The sequence below is a fragment of the Vanessa cardui genome, chromosome 11 (genome assembly GCF_905220365.1).
Source record: "Vanessa cardui chromosome 11, ilVanCard2.1, whole genome shotgun sequence".
In the NCBI taxonomy this organism is placed as follows: domain Eukaryota; kingdom Metazoa; phylum Arthropoda; class Insecta; order Lepidoptera; family Nymphalidae; genus Vanessa; species Vanessa cardui.
Window position 1 is genome coordinate 11,705,955 of NC_061133.1, and position 22,077 is coordinate 11,728,031.

Genomic DNA, 22,077 nt, shown 5'->3' on the forward strand with positions numbered 1-22,077 from the left:
GAGGACAAGGTTTGGAACATATTCCACCACGCTGTGCAAATGCGGGATGGTGGAATACACATGTGGCATAATTTCTATAAAATTTGTCACACGCAGGCTTATTCACGATGTTTTTATAAAGACAAATTAAGCACATAAATCAGCGGTGCTTGCCTGGGTTTGAACCCGTAATCATCGGTTAAGATGCACGCGTTCTAACCACTGGGCAATCTCGACTCATGTCTATACCAATGTTAGAAAGATGTAATTTTATATGCAGGAAGTAATTTCCACAACGGCCTGTTTTTACTGGGATTTTCATATTATTCCAGAGTGCCTAGAGGATCTAGAAGAAATTATGACGATTGACCTGTCTGTAAGTCCCCAAATACAAACAAAGAGCATTTTATTCTTTGTGTGTCAATCTATCATCAAATCCAGCTCTATACGCAATAGTCAATTAATGCAGAGACACGGTACACCAAGTGTAGTGCCGTCATTAAGTATAGATTATAGAGGTTGAATATAAATAAATAAACGTGAAAAAAAACGTATATTTTTAGTATTACATATTATTAATATATTTAAATGTAACTATTTAAGATTATATTGTTTTTACATTTTTTTCTTATAATGATAATTAAAATTACAAAACATTCTCAATAAATTCCAAATTTTTCTTCACTCCAACCATAGATTATGTAAGGCAATCAGTATCCTGGTCTCCATGCAGCCTATTATGTCCTCTAGAGTTTTGACGCTAAAATACAAACAAAATATGAATTATTAAAAAGTACAATTCTATGTTTGGCTGTATGTAAACTGGGTAGATTCCACCTTCTCATCACTTATGTCGCTAATTAATAATACTTGTACATATTGCTTTGCTTCTGTTTGAAGTGTGAGTGAGCCAGTGTACCAAAATTTATAGTTGTCAGGGTTTGTTTTGCATTGTTTTTATAAGATGGGGGTCTCGTTTAAAAAAAATATTCATACAATTTTCTTACAAAATTCTTTGTGAAAATTAAAAAGTCCTTTTTGTTATTATTATATAATAGAGAGGTTAGAACCATCCCATCCATTCCATTTTTAATCACAGCCATCAACAGATAAAAAATATTTCAGAACTAGAAAGCGCTCGTTGTTGTTTTAAAATAAATACGAATACCTCGGTAGGTTTTATACGCATACGTTGGTAACTTTTCCGTATAATATTGAATTAAATTTATTGTCTTGTGAGAACTTACCATACTCTGGGTCCGGACAAATTCTTTTAAGCTGTTTAATTTTTTCTTATTCTTCCTTTGGAAGCAGCCGAACTGAAACATTATTCGAATATCGTTACACTTATATAAATATATGTTAGTTTGAAAACTTTAAATTATATGCTGTTTATCATCATCAGAATCAGCCGGTACCAGTTCATTACTGGACAAAGATCTCCACCAAGGCGCGACATTGTAGGAACCACCTTCCGTATCTACATCATCGCTAAACCATGCTACTGAGCTCACTAAGGCGCGATCTCCAGTCTAAAACTGCTTTTTATTTTTAATAGATAAATATATAGATAAGTTTAATTACACTAGGCAACAATCAAAATTTCCCGGGAAAAAATCATTGCGTATTTTATAGATAATACTTTTTAAGTCGCCGCCAGTCTTGGGACCACGGTGCCGGAACACAACAATAGCCAGTATTGCTGCCCACACGCAAGCACAAAGCTTACCTCAAAGAACTTAAACAGACACGCAGCAGCACCCAGATCTTTGGATCCTCATGACCCTATCGTAAAATAATACATATTCTAAATTGACTTACCTCACGTAATATGAACGCCATTAAGAGCAGAATAAGTAGACCCATGAGAATTGCGACTATTATTATCCACGCGGCAACGTTGGTTGACTTGAGAATCAAAGTCGTCGAGACACTGAAAGAAGTATTGATATTTTAAAAACCAAATAATATTGAAAGGAGTTTAATTTTATAATTTGATGACATAAGATGATTAAAAGGTATCATTTTCTAAATTAGAAGGTATGGATTTCCCTCACACAGCTACGTTTCGGGTTGTTGGATCAACAGACTTTTTTCCTAGTAGTATTTTTCTTTGCTTACAATTACGAATTATAAACTCAAAATTAGCATTTAAAAATTCAGTGGTGACTTATTCGGTATATTTGGCTAAAATCTTTGAATTTTACCCGAGAGGTAATGCTGTGGCGGATTTACCAATAGGCTAAGTAGGCTGGAGCCTAGGGCGGCAGATTTAGAGGGGCGGCAAATTTAGTCCAATTTTGTTATTATCATTACGTCTACATTACGTCTACGTTACATTACGTCTGCAATCCGTATACTCGTCACTACATAGCGGGTTGGAAAAATAATTTATAATAGTAACTGACAGAAACATTACTTAGTTTATAATTATACTAATAACGGGAAAAAACCGATGTAATGAGGACGATAGAAAACAAATCATAAATGTTGCAAAAAAACGTAGGGTCGACAAAAATTTAATAGCCTACTAGCGGCAGATTTGTAAATCCGCCAATGAGGTAATGATTTGAGCTCTGCAAAATTAACAGGCGAGTTACCTTAATTCTTGTACATCTTCTTTCAAATATAAAGTTAGTTTTGACGGTATTGTTACATTTCCGCCTGGTATTAAATCACCTGTAATAGATTGATACAAATAATATAATTTAAGTTATTTATTTACGTGTTAGTTTCTCTAGAAAAAGCACAGTCTGGCAGACTTACATATTTGCAGATCAGGAGTATAGCAGTTGGTGATGTTAAGAAAACTTTTATTCATGAATTTTTTGGTGATCGGTACATGAACCCAAATATATTGATCAATATACATTTTTATTTACAAGGTTAGCTTTGCATTACGACGTAAGCATTTTTGGACTTTAATTTATACTGCATTGATATCATATTTAGTTCGTGTTTACGCTGTGTTTTGTAAACATATATATTTCAATTCAAAATAAGGCATATTTTAATATCACGAAAACAAATAAATTCATAACATTTTTAGCAATTTACGCGGGTAATAAAATATCCAGAATTTATTAGATGTTAATCTGGTATTCGTATTGTAAATCATATTAACACCTGCGTCATATAAGATACAATGAAATACATAATAGACGATATGAATAATGTAACTATAAATTAAGTATTATATAAAGTTACGATATCTATAAGGCGTTCCGTAACACAAGTTTTTAGGTACAAGTGACAAGGTATTTGTGTTTTTATCATGGATCAAAATCCAATTATAATTATATATACTTTATTCAAGTCCGCTTATACAAGCACATTTGAATTGTCACTTAACAAACTATATATATATTAAGTGTACCATCTGTTCGGAATGAAGATTCCGAGGCGATAAAGTTAGTAGTTAGTTTTTCTAAACAATTAAAAATACAAAGACACGTTAGTTAAATACAATTGTATATGAATGCCTCCTGTATGGAAGACAATAGCTCTACGCTTTGATAATATGCCTTCTTTACCAATGTATTTTTTACAAATGATTTGAATTTATGAAACCACAAACTGAAAAATATTTGCGGGACTTTACTAGAGAAACCGAGGATCGGAGCATTGTTCATCACACTATCAGTCCTGGTTATAAATGATGACATGGTGGTATACATCTTTTCATACTTTAATTGTGATATTACCCATCCACACCAAGAGCGAGATGAAATATTAAAACAAATTATACATAAATGACTTGCGTAGATTGGCAGGAGATTCACTCGTACTAAATCCAACCAGTCACAAGTGCGTTCCAACAAAAATTTCTTCAGCTCACTTCATTCTTTTCTTATATTAGATTACACTAAAAAAAGAGTAACTACTGAGTTTGTTACCGGTTCTTCTCGGTAGAATCTACATACTTTCCGAACCGGTGGTAGCTTCACTTAATTGTAAAATGACAATTCAAAAGTGCTTGTAAAATCCTACTTGAATAAAGTTTATTTTGATTTTGATTTGATTTAGATTTTTTGACTATTACAGATTATCGCTAATATACGAACCGAGAGTGTCTGGCACGATATTAATACACAGATACACATTTGTTTCGTTTCTTCTGCTCAGCTCTTCGACTTTATACGTGTATTCGATCGTGCTGTCCGTTTCATTCTTTTTTATGATGTAGCATTTGCAGGCAACCTTACGAAATAAGTATTTTTATTATGAGAATTGTTATTGATTGTACATCGAGGCAAATTATTCACTCATATCTATTTAGAAATTATATAAAGACTGCGGAATTATTCAGCTAGTCTATTCAAAAAATAAAATTGGAGTGTCTGTTTGTAATATTAAAATAGCCCTTTTCATTCAATGCATATGTCATACTATATCTATACACGGTACATATACCAAAATATTTTTTTTTTACAATTTTTATCGGTCTGTCTGTCTGTCTGTTTGTTTCGGCTAATCTCTGGAACGGCTGGACCGATTTTGAAGGGGCTTTCACTGGCATAACAGTGAGCAACTTAGGCTACAATATTTTTTTACAAGATCGCGGGCGCAGCTAGTATTTATTATAAGACAATTGAATTGAAACCAAATTTATTGATGCAGCATTAGAAGTATAATAAACATTACACATGGCAGTGACAAAAAATATCAATATCTTGATGGCTGAACATCAGTCGGCACCAACGCACCACAAATTTTACAATACATATTGTATTGTTCATTGTTGTTTTCATTGTATAATTGTATTCTGCTTTGAAGTGTGAGTAAGCCAATGTAACGACAAGGGACATAACAATTTAGTTCACAAGATTGGTTGCGTTTTGTTGTTGTAAGGGATGTTTAATATTTCTAACAGCTCAAATGTCTATAAGAGTGAACACTAACGGACTACTCATACCCCCTCTTTTGATTTTCCTACATTTCTTCGCCATCAAACAATTAAATAATCGTGTAACAATTTAACAAATTTTATTACATTGTTACATTGATTTGTCAGTTCTTAACTTACCTCTACTGAGTAACTTAGGTATTTTCTTTTTTCTAGCAAGATTTTAAATTTTGCGTTCAAATAATCTGTTGGAGCATCATTTCTTATCTGAAATTATAAATGTATTGGATTAAATACATATATTTGGCATGCTTGCTTTTTTTCTAGTTATTGTTAAAAAAAAAATTGGGACAGTAAGATATTGTAGGGAAGAAAGAGAAAAATGAGCTGAGATAGCCCAGTGGTTAGAGCGCGTGCATCTTAACCGATGATTGCGGGTTCAAACCCAGGCAAGCACCACTGTATATATGTGCTTAATTTAAGTTTATAATTCATCTCGTGATCAGCGGTGAAGGAAAACATCGTGGGGAAACCTGCATGTGTCTAATTTCATTGAAATTCTGCCACACGTGCATTCCACCAACCCGCATTGGATAATATGTTCCAAATCCTCTCCTTAATGGAAGAGGAGGCCTTAGCTCAGCAATGGGAAATGAACTTTATGTAAGAAAGTCATTTAGATCTTTTTACTGACGAAACAAATTTTAAGGCAGTTTACGTGAATAAATAGAGTGATTCAAGAGGAAGATTTACATGTAATATAGTAGAGCAAAGCTGCGAATTTCAGCATTCCTAGGCGGAAAAATATAGGACGTTTTCTTTTTATGTTCTTCAATCTAAAAATTGTATAGAAACCTATATTGTGTTTATAATGAGGAAATCGTGAGGAAACCTGCATGTGTCTAATTTCAAATTCTGCCACATGTGTATTCTACTAACCCGCATTCGAACAGCGCGGTGGAATATATTCCAAAGCTTCTCAAAGGGAGAGCATGCCTTACCTTAAGCTTAGCCCAGCGGTGGGAAATTTACAGGCTTTTATTGTTGTTGTTGAAACATATTTTAGAAGTGTTATTTTTCTGGACGTATTTCTTATCTGACTGTATAAACGTTGGAAACCTTACTGTGACATGATATTTTGATTATGAGTGTATTTTCCGCTTCATTACTGCTTAAAATTACATAATCGTGTTCCGGAGTATTTGAATTATTACTTACCGTATAATTACTAAAACGTGAAGTTGTCTTTGAGGTAAATCTCTAATTGCCATTAAACTTACCGAGTATAAGTGGTGAAACTGCTTCCCAAGTGTAACATCAACGGTTGTAATATTCAAGAATTTACTCGGATTAGAAAGACTGCAAAAAATTATATAAAAATTAAATCTTTTCGAAATGAATACGTCAAAAATAAATTTGGTTGTTGGCAACCTTACCGATTTCGGCAACGGTTCCATCTCAAGGGAAACTAGCCAACTCATCACAAGGACACTCTCATAAACCGATTGGAAGGAAAACAGAAGGAAGATTCGTCACAAATAGAAAAAATATAAGCGCAAAACTTTCTACTTCCTGACTTCCGGATTCCTGATAAATTTTTTCGTCAGAAAAACCCGAAAACATTTATTGTTTTGCCCTAGTCACTATACCCATGAGGCAGTCACGCATAAATAATACACATATTATAAATAAATAAATAATAAATAAATATAAGACAACATCACATAGGTACATTACTCGGAACCCAATGTAAGTAGCTAAAGCACTTGTGTTATGGAAAATCAGAAGTAACGACGGTACCACAAACACCCAGACCCAAGACAACATAGAAAACTAATGATAACCTACATCGACTCAGCCGGGAATTGAAACCAGGACCTCGGAGTGGCGTACCCATGAAAACCGGTGCACACACCACTCGACCACGGAGGTCGTCATGTCACGTTATTTTACAATCATCTGATTGACAGGACACTATTGACAGCAGATATAAGTCACTATTTAGATCAGTCAATTTGAAGACTGATTGATACTTAATTATTAAACCGAAAGTTGGGCATTCATTTCAAACCAATACATTATTTTTATGTGCTTAAATGTGTGTTAATTTATCTCGCGCTCAGTAATGTCATCGTCAGGAAACCTGCATATGTTCGATAATGCTTCTAAATTTTTTTTATGCTATTGCTTGGCAAACGAGCATATGGCCACCACCGTCACCACCGTCCATAGACAATGGCGCTGTTAGTTAGTTATATGTTATGGTTTAATTACATTTTTTATTCTTATTTGTTTAATTCACTTGGATATTATGACTCACCCCTGTATGTTAATTTTACTGAAGTCATATATTAAACCGAACTGTTGTTGTACCGTTTTCTTATCTGTTCTGTTTTTGCAATTGTCGTAGAGGTCCGACTGGATCGTCAATTCGTCTAATTGATTCGTTGCAAACGATGTGTCGATCTCGATTTTACCAGTGGACTAAAATAGCAAAACGTTTTACGTTAACACTATTGTAAGCCTATAAAGTATTTTAAATATAATATTTATAAATAATCATTAAAGATGGTATAACTTCTAGCTGTTGAGTTATATTCAGTAACAGAATTATATAAATGTAATGAATACTTTTTGGTTTGATATTTTTATAAAAAAAAAGAATAAATAGAATATTATTGAATTTGACATGGGAATAGTTCATCTGGGTTTAAATACGGAAGATAATGGATGATTGTAAAGAAAACAATAAAAAATAAATATTGTAAACTAAATTAAATATTGTTAATTATTTGATGTTTATGTAGTGTTATAAGTAGTATGTAAGTCAGATGGCGTATAATATTAAGATCGTTGACTAATTAGTGCAACGATCTTAATATTACATAAACAGGAACATCAAATAATTAACAATATTTAATATGGTTTACAATATTTATTTTTTACAAATATTAAATTTAAAACATTTTTTTTTACTTATAACACTACATTTATCTGAAGCTGGGTCTACACTATCTAAATATCATAAATTTTGATATAAGAGCAAAATTGTTTTAATCGCTATTTAGGTTGTTGGTTGTCATATGTTTGGCAAAAAAGTAGCATATGGCTTTTCTTGGCGTTCATACCAAATTTCATCAAATTCGTTTCATCCGTTTGGTCGTGAAAGAGGGACAGGCATACTGAGTTACTTCCACATTTATATTATTAATATATATATATATATATATATATATATATATATATATATATTAATATTATTAATATATATATATATATATATATTAATAATAATATAAATATAAGTATGAAGTATATCAAAATGTTCAAAAACATTTAAAATTCACAATAGATACGCCTTGACTGTGAGGTACAAATTAATAAATAACAATAATAAAAAAAATACGTAACTTTCATTGCTTATACCTAATACTAATGAAGTATTGCTATTCGATAAGCTCAATAATATTATAAAATACTAATCAACAAACTTACCCATTTATATCCACTGGGTAACACCTGACTTGGCTTACAGATCACTTGCGAGGAGACATTACCTCGCGTGCAGGCGGGCGGGTGGCTGAGCACGTGGGCGCCTAACACGGACACAATCACGCACGGATTGTAGGCAGTCTCACCAGAGTTCGAAATAATTAGCGAAAAGCTTTCCTCTTTTGAAGAGCCGACTAAGTACTGGTCGCTGTTGAAGAATTGAGACAAAGTTACATTAAGTTATGAAATACCATGACGTATTAAGAACAAGTCTGATTAAAAATTGATTGAAAAGTAATAATTCTTTGTGATGTTCTATGCAAAATCTTTATGTTGCATTAATCATATTACTATATGCAGTGTGGAGAACCTTTGTCCCGCTAATATGGAAAAGAATAGTAGTAGATTTTTTAACAATTTATCTGTCAAATATGTATGCGTCACAACATCTCCTATAATGATGGAAAGCTTCATGCAGCTTCATGCAGTATACGAGCAAACGAGAAACACAATCGTATAATATACCTCTAAGTAGCTATACTTTGTATTGTTGTGTTTTGATTTTAAGGAAGAGTGAGTCAGTGTAACTACTCCTTCATAGAAACAAAACCATGAGCGAGTGAAAGCGGGATAGCAAATAATGGTAATGAAGGAATTATATCAAGGGATAGTCTTAGTCAATGTTAGTTATCAAAAGCCTTACTAATATTTTTCTTGAAAGCAGTAAGTATACGTATTGACTCGATAGTAAGCGATAATTTTATAACAGACTTGTAGTCGCCTGCGGTTTTGTTCGTTTTACGTTGTTGGTTGTCATAGGTTTAGCAAAAATTAGCTTTTGTCCATTTTTTTAGTTCAAGTTTGCTTCATACCATCATCAAATTCAACAACAACAACAGCTGTAAATTCTCACTGCTGTGCTAAAGGCCTCCTCTCCCTTTGAGGAGAAAGTTTGGAACATATTCCACCACGCTGTTCCAATGCGGGTTGGTGGAATACACACGTGGCAGAATGTCTATGAAATTTGTCACATGCAGATTTCCTCACGATGTTTTCCTTCGCCGCTGAGCACGAGATGAATTATAAAGACAAATTAAGCACATGAATCAGCGGTGCTTGACTGGGTTTGAACCCGCAATCATCGGTTAAGATGCACGCGTTCTAACCACTGGGCCATCTCGACTCATCAAATCCAGTTCAGTGGTTTGGCCGTGAAAGACCGACAGACAGATAGAGTTACTTTCAAATTTACAATATTAATATAGCTTCGGTAAAACTTACGATATGGTCGTCTCCGATTTAAGGGTAAGATGTGGCACGCAGCGACCGTACGTCCGATTGCAGTTCGCTGCCCAGAGCTGACCTTCCAAAGACCGCACGCTCCTGTCACTCAGAAGCACCCGTGCTCTATTAAACTTTTCCTTGGTCTTTTTCAGCACCGATTGACTCAAATCTGCTGTTATGTTATATTTTATCATTTCTCCGTAATCGCCTTCCTGTGGACATTTGTCAAGTGAATTATTTGTGAATACAATAGAATTGTTAGAGGTCCTCTAACAATTCTAACGATAGGTTTTCTTCTATTATTTACATTATTTTTACTTTACTTTCCTTTATACTTTATTGTACCACACAGAGAAATAAATAAAAACAACATGCCTTTATAAAAGAGGCGTAAAATTTTGGCGACCTCATCGCTGCATAGCGATCTCTTCCAGGCAACCAACTTAGGTTAGGATAGCTGATAAAGTACGAGTTGGGTGTTGCCATAATAAATAAGATAAGATATAATATATGAATAAGAAAGTGTATCATCATCATCATCCTCCTGCTCTTATCCCAATTTTATTTGGGGTCGGCGCAGCATGTCTCCTCCTTCCATACTTCTCTGTCAGAAATCATCTCACAAGTAACATTATTTCTAACCATATCGTCTTTCACACAATCCATCCATCGTTACCTTGGTCGTCCTCTACCTCTATATCCATCGACATCCATGCTCAAGGCCTTATGAATAAGAAAGTGTAATACTTCTATATTGAATAAAGTAGTTTGAGTTTGAAATAAAATAACGTGGATGTAGAACTAGAACTAATAAATAAATGTATAAGTACTAATGAGTAAATAAATGTAAAAACACACACAAATTTTGTACGTACTTCCGGTGTCAATACTTTGAGTTTATCGCAAAGGCTATTCCGGCGTTTTTGAAGAGATATATGATGTGTGATTGATCCATCAGCTTCAGCACTATCCAGTTTTGCAAATGTATGGGTTATTTTAATTTTGAATTCGATTTCTGTAATTTAAAAATATCTTTTCATTTCTTGTGTTATTGCCATGAATGTACTTTGTATTTTATGTATGTACATATGTATGATAAACACTGCATAATTATGACAATTTGTATAATTTCAACTTAGGTATGGACAGTCTAACTATTTTCTTAAATAATACAATTCCAATAGGGAACCCTATGACGTTGAACGTAAGATATCAACACAATATTAGAAATATAATGTAGGTATAGAAACTTAAAATGTTTACAGCCGATACCAAACGCTGCGCGAATTTGCATGCCTTAATCTGTTTTTTTTTTTTGTTTTTTATGGAATAGGTTGGCGGACGAGCAAATATGGGCCACCTGATAGTAAGTGGTCACCATCACCCATAGACAATGACGCTTTAAGAAATATTAACTATTCCTTACATCATCAATGCGCCACCAACCTTGGGAACTAAGATGCTATGTCCCTTGTGCCTGTAGTTACACTGACTCACTCACCCTTCAAACCGGAACATATCAATACCTACCCAGGCGGGCTTGCACAAAGTCCTACCACCAAGCATACTACAAAAGTCAGTGCTTAGTTGACCACAAATATTTTTGGCGTATCATCCACCATTTTTTAGAAAATCAGATACATTTATATATATTACCAACTTGATACTGACTGATGATAGTTACATAATGTATAGAACATATAAAATATTTTAAATAACCCTATTTAATTGAATATGACTTTATGATACATTTTTTTATTTTGGATTAATTAATTTTATATTTCTTTCTATGTATTTATTTATATATAACAAAATCTACATTTCAAAAATTCGTATTAATTAGTAAAAATATAGTCACAAATAGTGACACTCGAGTAACGGCAGCATCGAGTTTCAGGAACGTGTTTTGAATGTAAAATGGCGCTACCGTCTGCACAACGTAATTATAAGTTCTATCCTAATTTGGGGTCAGTGAACTCTACATAGTCAACGCAGAGTTCACTGAACTCAAATAGTTAAATAATTCACAAATTATATGTTACATGCAATTTCGAGATTTGAAATTGTTTGCGGATCGGACTATAGAGATAATAATGATACGTCAATACGAAATCAATGTATGCTAATAACAAACCCTTTGTAACAATTTTGAATCATCATTACGCAAGAATCAATTTAAAGTACAGATATAACCACTGATTCAGAATTTAGTTTCTACAAAAACGGCCTTTACTACTTTGTAAATATAGTTCATCACCAACAGCCATACAACAGCTATTATAGTATTAGAGAGTTCTGGTTTGAAGGATGAATGAGCTAGTAACTAAGGGTTAAGGGTTGGTGACGCATTGGTATGTAATTATTTACATACATTAGTAAATAAAATAAATTATCCATATTTTTCATATTGAATACGATTAATAAAACTGATTTTAACTAAGTGCTTTACAGTCATTTCTCTAAATATATATTTACTAACACAAGAATAAATACCATTCATTCCTTAAATATATACAAATATTAATTAAATATAGTTACTGAATAAATATAATTGACGGCGTGGAATGGTGGCAAGAATGTTAGCAGCATTTCCCCGTTGAATCGCAATTCCGATCCTCTGGGCAACAAACGAACCAGCCCTCGTGTCACCAGTGGAGGCAATGAGGCGAGGTGTTATACTTTTAATGAAGCCTATTGCACCACTACTCCAAGGGCCAAGAGTTCCACAGTTTGTGTTTTATTGTGTTTCTCTAAATTAAATTAATATTCACATATATAAAATGTAACAATTTACATACCTGAGTCAATTACTTCGGGTTTAGTAGGATAGATGAAGTCTATACACGCTTCGAATTCAAAATAACGTTGATTCTCTCTTTTCTGAAATATATAATATACACATCAGCTATCACCATTTAAGAGTAAATATGTTATATATACGAATTACCTACCTACTTATGTATTCGGTGCTAGGTATGTAGATAATTCGCCAAATAGTAATAGCTTGTATTGTAAGTAAGTAACTATTGTACATAAAAGGGACATATCTTAGTTTCTAACGTGGTGTTTATTGTTTAAAGTAATGGTTAATATTACTTATGGCTCCAATGTCTATGGGTTGCCGAGACCACTTAGCAGCCAGCGGCAGCAGCAGACCAGCCTATTTAATAATTTATAACTGGTTTTAACTGGTCTTCTACTGTATTAGTAAAATTTTACTTAATTATTAATTGTATGACTTCATTTAGGAATAAAAAGTGGAAAATATCCTACCTGTAAATTTGGAAACTTTGTGCGTAAGTTTACAGTTATATAAGCCGTGCATTTGTATAGAAATACTTTGTTGTCGAGAGGCGCGCTGATCGCTAGCCCTGAAATAAATGTTATCGTGATTTTTGTGTATGTAAATATAAAAATAAAAAAATACTAATATATAGTATTTTCAGATTCAGATAAATCATAGAATCATATAGAAATGAATTGGTGACATAAATTCAAGAAAACTTCAGGTATTCTAGATTTTCTTTGTAGATTGGTGTTATAGCTATAATGCTATAGGGAAGACATACCGGCGCCCCGTGCTTTTATCGTATCGGGTAATTTAAACGTTATGAAATATCTTGTTAAAGAAATCACAACTTTGGTAGCGTTGCTCTCTTTTGCTTCACAACAAACGTAAAGCCATTGGTTCAGAGTGTGATCTCTCTCAGGCTACGAAAGTGAGAGACTAAAGTGCATCTGTTTTTGCGCTCCCAATTAACTTGTGCTTATGATAGGTCAACTATCTAGGCGATTAATTTTCGAGTTTAAACCTTGAGGCCAACATCAAGAGGATATTAGTATTTTTAATATACATATAATAATGTTTTTATTACGTCTATTTTATTTTATTTTGTTAAATTGCGAATTTCATACCGTACATAGTATTACTATAATTTTAAATGACAACTTATTCCTTTTTAAGTACACTACCATGATAACCCAAAAAAAAATCTTACCATTACATACGTCTTCATATGATTCAGCTAATGACGCAAGACTGAATCCAAAGGATCGGCTCTCCTTTCGATATATTTTCTGCAGCCAAGGTTTGCCAGAAATAAGACCATGACCTGAGTAAATGTACACCGCTCCCTTTCCTTCATCTTCATAAGGCGCTCCAATTGCAACCTCTAGAACATTCATCAAAAATTAATCAGAATTCGATACTTTGATAAGTATTACTCTTTTATTGTTTTCTACTAGTCTTCGCTGCTTCGCTCGTAAAAAATAAAATTAAAGAAAAGTCCTTCCTCGGAGTTCAACTTTTCTTCATACCAAATTTCATCAAATTCGGTTCAGCGGTTTGGGCGTGGAAGAGGGACAGACAGACAGACAGACAGAGTGAGTTACTTTCATATTTAAATATTAATATAGATTGTAATTAATTCAACGTTCAAATAAACGAACTTACAGATATAGTATTTGTTATCTAAGTCTTTATTCTCAGTTAAATTAGCAAGAAGCTGCCCTATGGGTATATATGCTATGCTAGACGGTACATGGTCTGATGTCGCCATTAATAATAATAGATATTTGCATTGTGTGAATGAACAATTCCTTGCACTGTCAAAGCGTCGTGACCAATGGGATCTTAGGTGTTAATAACCTTGTGTGGTCCTATCGTTTGTTAGTTCACAGTCTCACCGACTAAAACTGGAAACATACGATGTTTGGCAATAGAGTAACTAAAAATGTCTAGTTTAAATGCTTCGATTATTTGAAAACAATATTTGTCTCAAAATCATACAATTTAACTATGTCTTATTTGTGGAGTTTTCTAAAATACAGGTTTAACTAGATCAGAATGTGAATAATAGATTCACCTATTTGTGTTGCTTACAATTAGAAAAAGTATGATTTCAAACGTTGTGTCGTAGAATTATTGTTTAATATTTTTAAATATTCTATGTCAATTTAGATTATTTATGTCCAATTTTCTTAAGCATCAAAAGTGGGTATAGTGAAGTTTTAAAAAATATTCTAGACATAAGAATTTTTAATTAACTAGATTTTTTATGATATAGGTTGGCGGACGAGCATGTAGGCCACTTGATGGTAAGTGGTCACCTTCACCCATAGACAATAAAGCTGTAAGAAATATTAACTATTCCTTACATCGTCAATATGCCACCATCCTTGGGATGGTGGATGGACTAAGATGTTATGCCTGTAGTTACACTGGCTCACTCATCCTTCAAACCGGAACGCAACAATACTGAGTACTGTTATTTGGCGGTACAATAACTGATGAATGGGTGGTACCTACCCAGACGGGCTTACATAAAGCCACTGCCATCGAGAATATACATACATATATTAACACAATGTTGAAAATTAGACTATACGCGAATATATGAAATATCCCTCGTTTAAATGATAAGAATTACGTACCATCTTTGCTGTCGCCATCTAAATCCCCAATATTGATAATAGAGTAACCGAAGTAACCACCGCTCGAGGTCCCATTTATTATTCTCTTCAGCACCAGCGTCTTAAATCAGACATATGTGTAACTCACAAGATATAAACATTTTAAAATCTAGGTCGAATTATCAATATTAAAGTTTTTAAAAAATAATAGCAATCATTCCATTCACACTTACTTCAGTGGCGTTAGGAGAATAAATTGGCACATATAGGTAGATAGCGCCTTGGTCGTACTCGTGAGGGTTTGTTGTAAAAGTTGGAGCCCCTATCAGCAAAGAAGAACGGCTGCCTTCCAAACGTAAAGAGCATAGCGTAGCTCCATACATAGACCCAACTCCAGCCGATACTAGCCCGATAATTCTATATTTCTCATTGAAATCTGTGCTAAATATAGATACCTGTAACCAAGTCAAAAACATATATCATTTATTAACATAAGAATTATTAACATTAAATGCTTAAATATATACAAATATGAACTAAAACTAGTTACTGTATAAATCTTGACCGCGTGGAATGGTGGCAAGAATGCTAGCAGCATTTCGCCGTTGAATCGCAATTCCGATCCTCTGGGCAAAAAACGAAACAGTAAACTAAATATTCGTGTATTATATATCAAATTACTTTTTTTGTTCCATTTGCTGTCGAAACGCTTGGCCCTTGGACTAGTGGTGCAACAAGCTTCATCAAAAGTGTAACCAAGTTAGTAAGAAAGAAAAGTAGCGAGAGTATAATGTCAGTTGTTTTAATGTAAGAAGTTTTGTGGTACCTGGCCTTCGCCATACGATCCGTAAGTGGTACTAACGGCGTAGGTAATTTCCTTATCTGATAGAAAATATCCACTCGCGATGTTGTATCCTGAAATGAAAATTCTATTTCATTTAAATTTAACGCTCGTCTTATTGCATCTACTAATAATAGAGCTTTGGTGTTTTGGTTAAGAGTTGATTACGTTGGGAATGGTCGTTATGGCTTAAATTCAATAAGTAGATTTTGGACATGAGACATTGTTTTGTGCGCATAAATGCTAATTAATTATTGATGCTGTAGACGAACAAGGACTTAAATCCAAATTTAAGCTTTGCGATTTTCGATAAAGACAATTTTCGTGTATGTTTTTGACATAAAGTTATACTTGTTTTTCCAAGCATGCACATTGCACAGGGATTATTTTTATTTGCAACTTTTTTTAGAATTATTTGAACAAATTTATAGACAGTAAAAATGGAACATCCAATTAATTTAAACGTTGATTTAAGAGCACGTTTGACTGGCCTACGTTCATAAGGTTCTGTATTCTGTCACGCTTATAAGAGAGAATAGGATCAAAATACATACCAAAATTGTACGTGGTTGTTGTATTCCTCAAAATGTACGGAGTAGTGAAGTTCGTTTGATGAACCCTTACATAGCCTATAATAAACATAAAATATGAAAACTCCTTTTAGAAAAATCTTCTCGAAAAAGTTATGAACTTTGTCCAAATAACATAACAGATCATAGATAATATTATGTAAAAAAAATTGGTGCAAAAATATTTATTTTTGGAAAAAATATAATAAATTATTTTATAATCACAATTTATAACTACTACTTACCGCCATTTAAAATAGGACCACCTATCATAATCCTGTTAGCTGGATCCACGTTGATGCTCCATCCAAAAGAATCAAAATTTCCATCTGAGGAACGAGAAGCGTTTAAATATTGGTGACATTTTGGACATTCAAACCTTGAAATCCTGGATAACACTGGCATTTACATTAATTTGATATAATTATTGATTTAATAATCAGCTTCCAATAGAGATGGGTTCTACTTGTAACTTTTGGCGTTAAATTTTATTCATATTTAAAAAAACAACATTAAAAATCTTAAAAGATAATCTATAAAAAATATATTCAAACTGCTATACCCAGCAAGTTATTAAATGCTATTTTGACTACTTTAAGCGTAATAATATCAAAGCTCATAGACCTTTTTTTTCGGTTGGATAATTCTCATGGAGACCCTCCGCCCTTGGGGAAGAGCGAATGGGACTGTCAGACTCCTACAGACTCCTACTGACTAAAAACCAACCCGTATCCCCCCGACGGGAAGCTCAAAGACCTACTATATTTGATCTAACCTTCCAACTCACAAAGGACAAGGTTTTAAGCTTATTCCACCAGTTTGACACAATGACATCCGATACATACAGGTGACCTCGTGATTTCATTGCTCGATGCTAAGAATACATTATAAGTAAAGGAAAATTTTACGCTTAAGCTGTTTTTATTAGATTACAATACATAAATAATAAGAATACAGATTACAGATCGTCACTGCACTAAGCTCATAGAACCTTTTTCACTTATTGTTATACTCACTGAAGATATTCGTGTTTTCTAATTTTCCTGGCAATTTCAGAATTGTTTTATTTCTGAAACTAAAACATGTTCCTGATGTGAACGAGTATGTAGGAAGGTTTATATCTGGAAAATAAATACGTACGTGTAATACTTTAAGACATCTATCATTATTTAGTTTGTGGTAGGGCTTTGTGCAAGCATGGGTAGGCACCACCAACTCATCAAGTATTCTCCCACCAAATAGCAGTATTTAGTATTGTTGTGTTTCGGTGTAAATAGTAAGTGAGCTAGTGTAACTATGCACAAGGGAAATAACATCTTAGTTCCCAAAGTTGGTGCAATATTGATGATGTAAGGAATGGTTAATATTTCTTACAGCACCATTGTCTATAGGCCGTGGTGACCACATACCATTAAGCCATTTGCTCGTGTGCGCTATAATTGGCTAGTTAGTTCTGCCAGGCGCGCGCACTCAAAGATACTAAGCTCTTAGGCTTTCGCTGTATATGTAAATTTACCTATTATGCCAATTATTTCAGGCTAAATTCAGACTTGGCCAAGGATGTTTACTGAAATAGTAATAAACGATTAAATTGTTTTTATTTGAAAGACAATTGCATGTTGCGGAGATGAGAATGCTAAGAGGAATGTGTGGTGTAAGGATGGATAGAGTAAGGAATGACTACATAAGAGGAAGTTTGAAAGTGACACCGATAGCCGAGAAGTTATGTGGAAGGCGGCTATCATGGTATGGGCATGTAATGCGGAGGAATGAGGAACATATTGTGAGAAAAGCCTTGAGCATGGATGTGGACGGATATAGAGGTAGAGGACGACCAAGGAAACGATGGTTGATTTGTGTGAAAGAGGATATGGTTAGAAAGAATGTTACTTGTGAGATGACGTCTGACAGAGAAGTATGGAGGGAGAAGACATGCTGCGCCGACCCCAAATAAAATTGGGAAAAGGGCAGGAGGATGATGACACAAAATAAAAAATAAAAAATTGTCTATGACATAAAGTCACAATAGTGATGACTCTATGAAACTTACTGTATTCTACGACCCTCGGCGCGCATGTCTGAAATAAAAAAACTCAGTGTTCATTAAAAAGGTTTTTGTTTTATGTACATCATCTGTTGTTATATTAAGTCATACGATCTTGTCTTATGTTATTTGTATTAATATTACAAATGTAAAAGTAACTCTGTCTGTTTGACGCTCTTCCACAACCAATCCGCTGAACCGAATTTGATGAAATTTTGTATGAAGGAAACCTGAACTTCAATAAAACACATAGGCTACTTTTTTGTCTAACACATGACAACCGACACCCTAAGACGTGAACGAAGCCGCGAGCGACTACTAGTAATCTATATTGAGATCAGAATATCATTACTCACCACGAAAAATGAAGACCCTTTTGTAACAGTGGCTCCAAGCCAATAGTCGTGGTTAAATTCCGTTAATCCTGTAAAGGGAAGTTTATAATGGTAATGAAATACAAAACAATCGTGTTAAGTTTAATATAAAATTTGTTCATATAAAATACATAAACACAAGCAACTTTAAATTAAATAATGTTTGTGCATTATTAACCAATCAGGTAACTAGAAAGTTTTATAGTTTTGCTCAGGTAAATCCGCGGAGTCAGCACTGCCCTGTGCGAGCTTTTATAACTGCGTCCTATTTATGCAGACCATTTGCCTATTTTACTGTCTCACTCACTAAAACTTAAACGCAGATTCACTACTGCAAATGCGTTGCCCATTAACGATAAACACTAAACATAAATACGCTCGTGCGCTTCCAAAAAACAATAGTCCTGCACAGTCTGTCTATTCTTGCGACCCCGAGATTCTACGCCCTGTGCCTATGCACCAGCTAGTAATATTATAAATGCGAAACTTAGATAAGATCAGGTTGGATGTTTGCTGAACAATTGCAACAGAACGGCTGACCTTTCTTATAAGAAATCTTATAGAGATAAGACTACTTAAGTTTATTTTTTAATTTTTTTTATGGTATAGGTTGGCGGACGAGCATATGGACCACCTGATGGTAAGTGGTCACCAGCACCCATAGACAATGACGCTGTAAGAAATATTAACTATTCCTTACATCGTCAATGTGCCGCCAACCTTGGGAACTAAGATGTTATGTCTCTTGTGCCTGTAGATACACTGGCTCACTCACCCTTCAACCTGGATCACAATAGTACTGAGTACTGTTGTTTGGCGGTAGAATAACTGATGAGTGGGTGGTACCTACCCAGACGGGCTTACACAAAGCCCTACCACCAAGTGCATATTAATCTCAGAAATGTAAACACGTCACACTTGCATTTCGCACATAGCTTGAAACACTATATTTAAGTTAATGAGGTCATGATCGTTAAGTAATATGTTACTGAATTTGTTTTCAAAACATTTACCTCTTTTAAGATTCAATAATAGTAAACTCGTAGTACCGGTTCTCGTATCATAACTAAATATTTTCCCAATATTATCGGCTCTTGGTGCACTTATCACTATTCTGGAAAAAAAGTAAATCCATTATCTGTTCATCCATTATCTGTTTCATCATAAATATGTTAAAACTGTTGTGACAAACTAACTCACTCAATGTTTATCTTTGAAAGGTTTAAAATCTTTGACTTTAAATTTTTTTTAGAAGTAGAATAACATTAGAAACTATATATAAGAATACGTCAAAATATATTTGTGTTTCACTGTAATAATTAAATACAGATTATATAAAAGGTACAATTAAAAACAACAAACAAATTATTGTAACAAAATTAATGTTATGTTTCATTGTTTGTCATTTAGTAAAAACCTGATAAACAAAAATGTTGATCATAAAAATGAAATATTTATCTGGGATGTGTAGGATACCTGGTTGGAAGTGGAAACTACTTACTCGTTATCTAAGGAAGCTATGCTGTACCCAAAAAACGAACCCTCTGATAACAGAACATTCGGTTTTACCGTAGATACCTCGTGATAAAAAGGCGTTATAGGGGAAATGTACATGCACCATAACACTATTGTGCAGTGTAAAACTGAAAACAAATTATTTAGCATAACAAATACTAAAAAACGAAATTTATAATTAACATGATTCCTACATAATCGTACACGTCAAATCGGTCTTCCAAAAATAGAAGAGAAAATTACATGATGGCAATTGCCTGCTTGAATCTATCAAAATAATCATGCCTAAACTTTCACGTCCAAACGTTAATACTTAATGGTGAACCATGTTTGAAGCAAAGCTGGATGGTGCTATCTCTGTCTCTGTCTCGTCTGAAGATACATCCAGAGATAACTATAGGTGTCTCAAATACATGTATAATCAATCGGTTTTTCAATAAGAATAGTAGATTTCTATTTGTTTTTGTCATAATTCTAAAAGGATCTGTCCGGTCAATTTACAATATTGGAGCTAGACTCTCTTCAGGATGTTTTCCAGTCAATCAGGAAGTAGGTGAACTTACAGATGCTTAACAATATTATGTACCTATTTAAACAAATATAAATATTTTTGAAAGAAACGGTGATAGTTTCTTGAATACATGACTATATTAGTGATAAAAAAAGCTTTGACTTATTGCTTGATGATTACTGTGAATGATTTCAAAATAAATAATATTTTGATTTTGATTTATGATTGTATGATAATTATTTTCTCGTGAGGATTCTTTGTCCACAACCACGTCCAGTGACCAAGTCTGACCACGACCCTCATTTGACCTAAATTCAGTTAGAAGATGTGATTCAACAATTCCCAAAAAAAGAACTAAGTAAGTACTTCAAAAATTACACATAAAAACTATTATAATATAAAAATAAGACTTACGTTTCATAATGTAATAATTTATATATAAAACTTACACTACCACTAACACTTTATATGTAAAAAAATTTATCATACGTGACTTGTGTGGTCACGCCTAAGCATTAATTATGAATAATTTTGAAACGTCATTATTATAAATATAAACAGTAAAGCTACTTCACAGTTGTGTGTGCTATCATTGAGTGTTACTTATTCGCCAATTCCAATTTCAAATATGGAATCGTTTCGATATTTAAAATTATTTTAATTGGTTAAATTTCTGGCGGTATAAATATTACCAAATCAGTAATAAAGCAACAGTCCTATTATGTGTTTATATTCGCATGTCTACGCGTGTGCTTGTGTGTGTTTGTGTTTTAATAGGTTTTTCCGTAAATAAATTCAGTCACAAGCTGTTAATTCAAAATCTGTTAGTTTACTATTAAATGCTTTGTAGAGTCTGCGCTTACTATCTCTCTGGTCGGATCAGATAGCGTTCCGTAAGAATATGGCAATCAGGAAGTAGAGATAAGAGAATGCATTTGTGTTTGTCCACTCACACTTATAGTGTATCTACATATGTGTGATTACTAGTTTGATCGTAGTTGCGAATCGGAGCATTATCTATGAACCATTAAACACGAACAAATAAATAAGTAAACGATATATAAAATATTAGATAAAATTAAATGAAATAAAGTAAGGAAAAAAACTGTATTGATTATTAAAATCCCAATAAATATCTCGAGGAAAATTAATTTCAACGCTTATTTGCCTTATGTGACTATAAGTACCTGATATTGATAAGGTGTGGTTT

General features: G+C 33.5%; 1 protein-coding gene across 1 annotated transcript; it reads right to left on the reverse strand.

Moving 5' to 3' along the window:
* Positions 1–515: 515 nt before the first annotated feature.
* LOC124533843 (integrin alpha-8-like) lies at positions 516–21,727 on the reverse strand. The gene is made up of 25 exons (XM_047109380.1): positions 21,282–21,727; positions 20,343–20,484; positions 19,855–19,955; positions 18,824–18,891; positions 18,474–18,501; positions 17,440–17,544; positions 16,669–16,752; positions 16,409–16,483; positions 15,840–15,928; positions 15,247–15,468; positions 15,035–15,134; positions 13,600–13,773; positions 12,875–12,972; positions 12,400–12,481; positions 10,477–10,616; positions 9,599–9,813; positions 8,321–8,525; positions 7,146–7,309; positions 6,106–6,184; positions 5,006–5,092; positions 4,044–4,179; positions 2,580–2,658; positions 1,801–1,912; positions 1,227–1,298; positions 516–739 (listed from the first exon to the last, which is right to left on the reverse strand). Exons 1-25 carry the CDS (start codon positions 21,286–21,288, stop codon positions 677–679), a joined length of 2,727 nt encoding a protein of 908 aa, XP_046965336.1. The 5' UTR covers positions 21,289–21,727; the 3' UTR covers positions 516–676.
* Between the last annotated feature and the right edge of the window lie 350 nt (positions 21,728–22,077).

Excerpts from the sequence above, each read along its gene's own strand:
- LOC124533843 (XM_047109380.1), bottom strand. Across the intron at positions 19,956-20,342 it reads ATAGCTTCCTTAGATAACGA|AATAGTGATAAGTGCACCAA; the intron begins GTAAGTAGTTTC and ends CTTTTTTTCCAG. Across the intron at positions 12,973-13,599 it reads ATATGAAGACGTATGTAATG|GGCTAGCGATCAGCGCGCCT; the intron begins GTAAGATTTTTT and ends CATTTATTTCAG.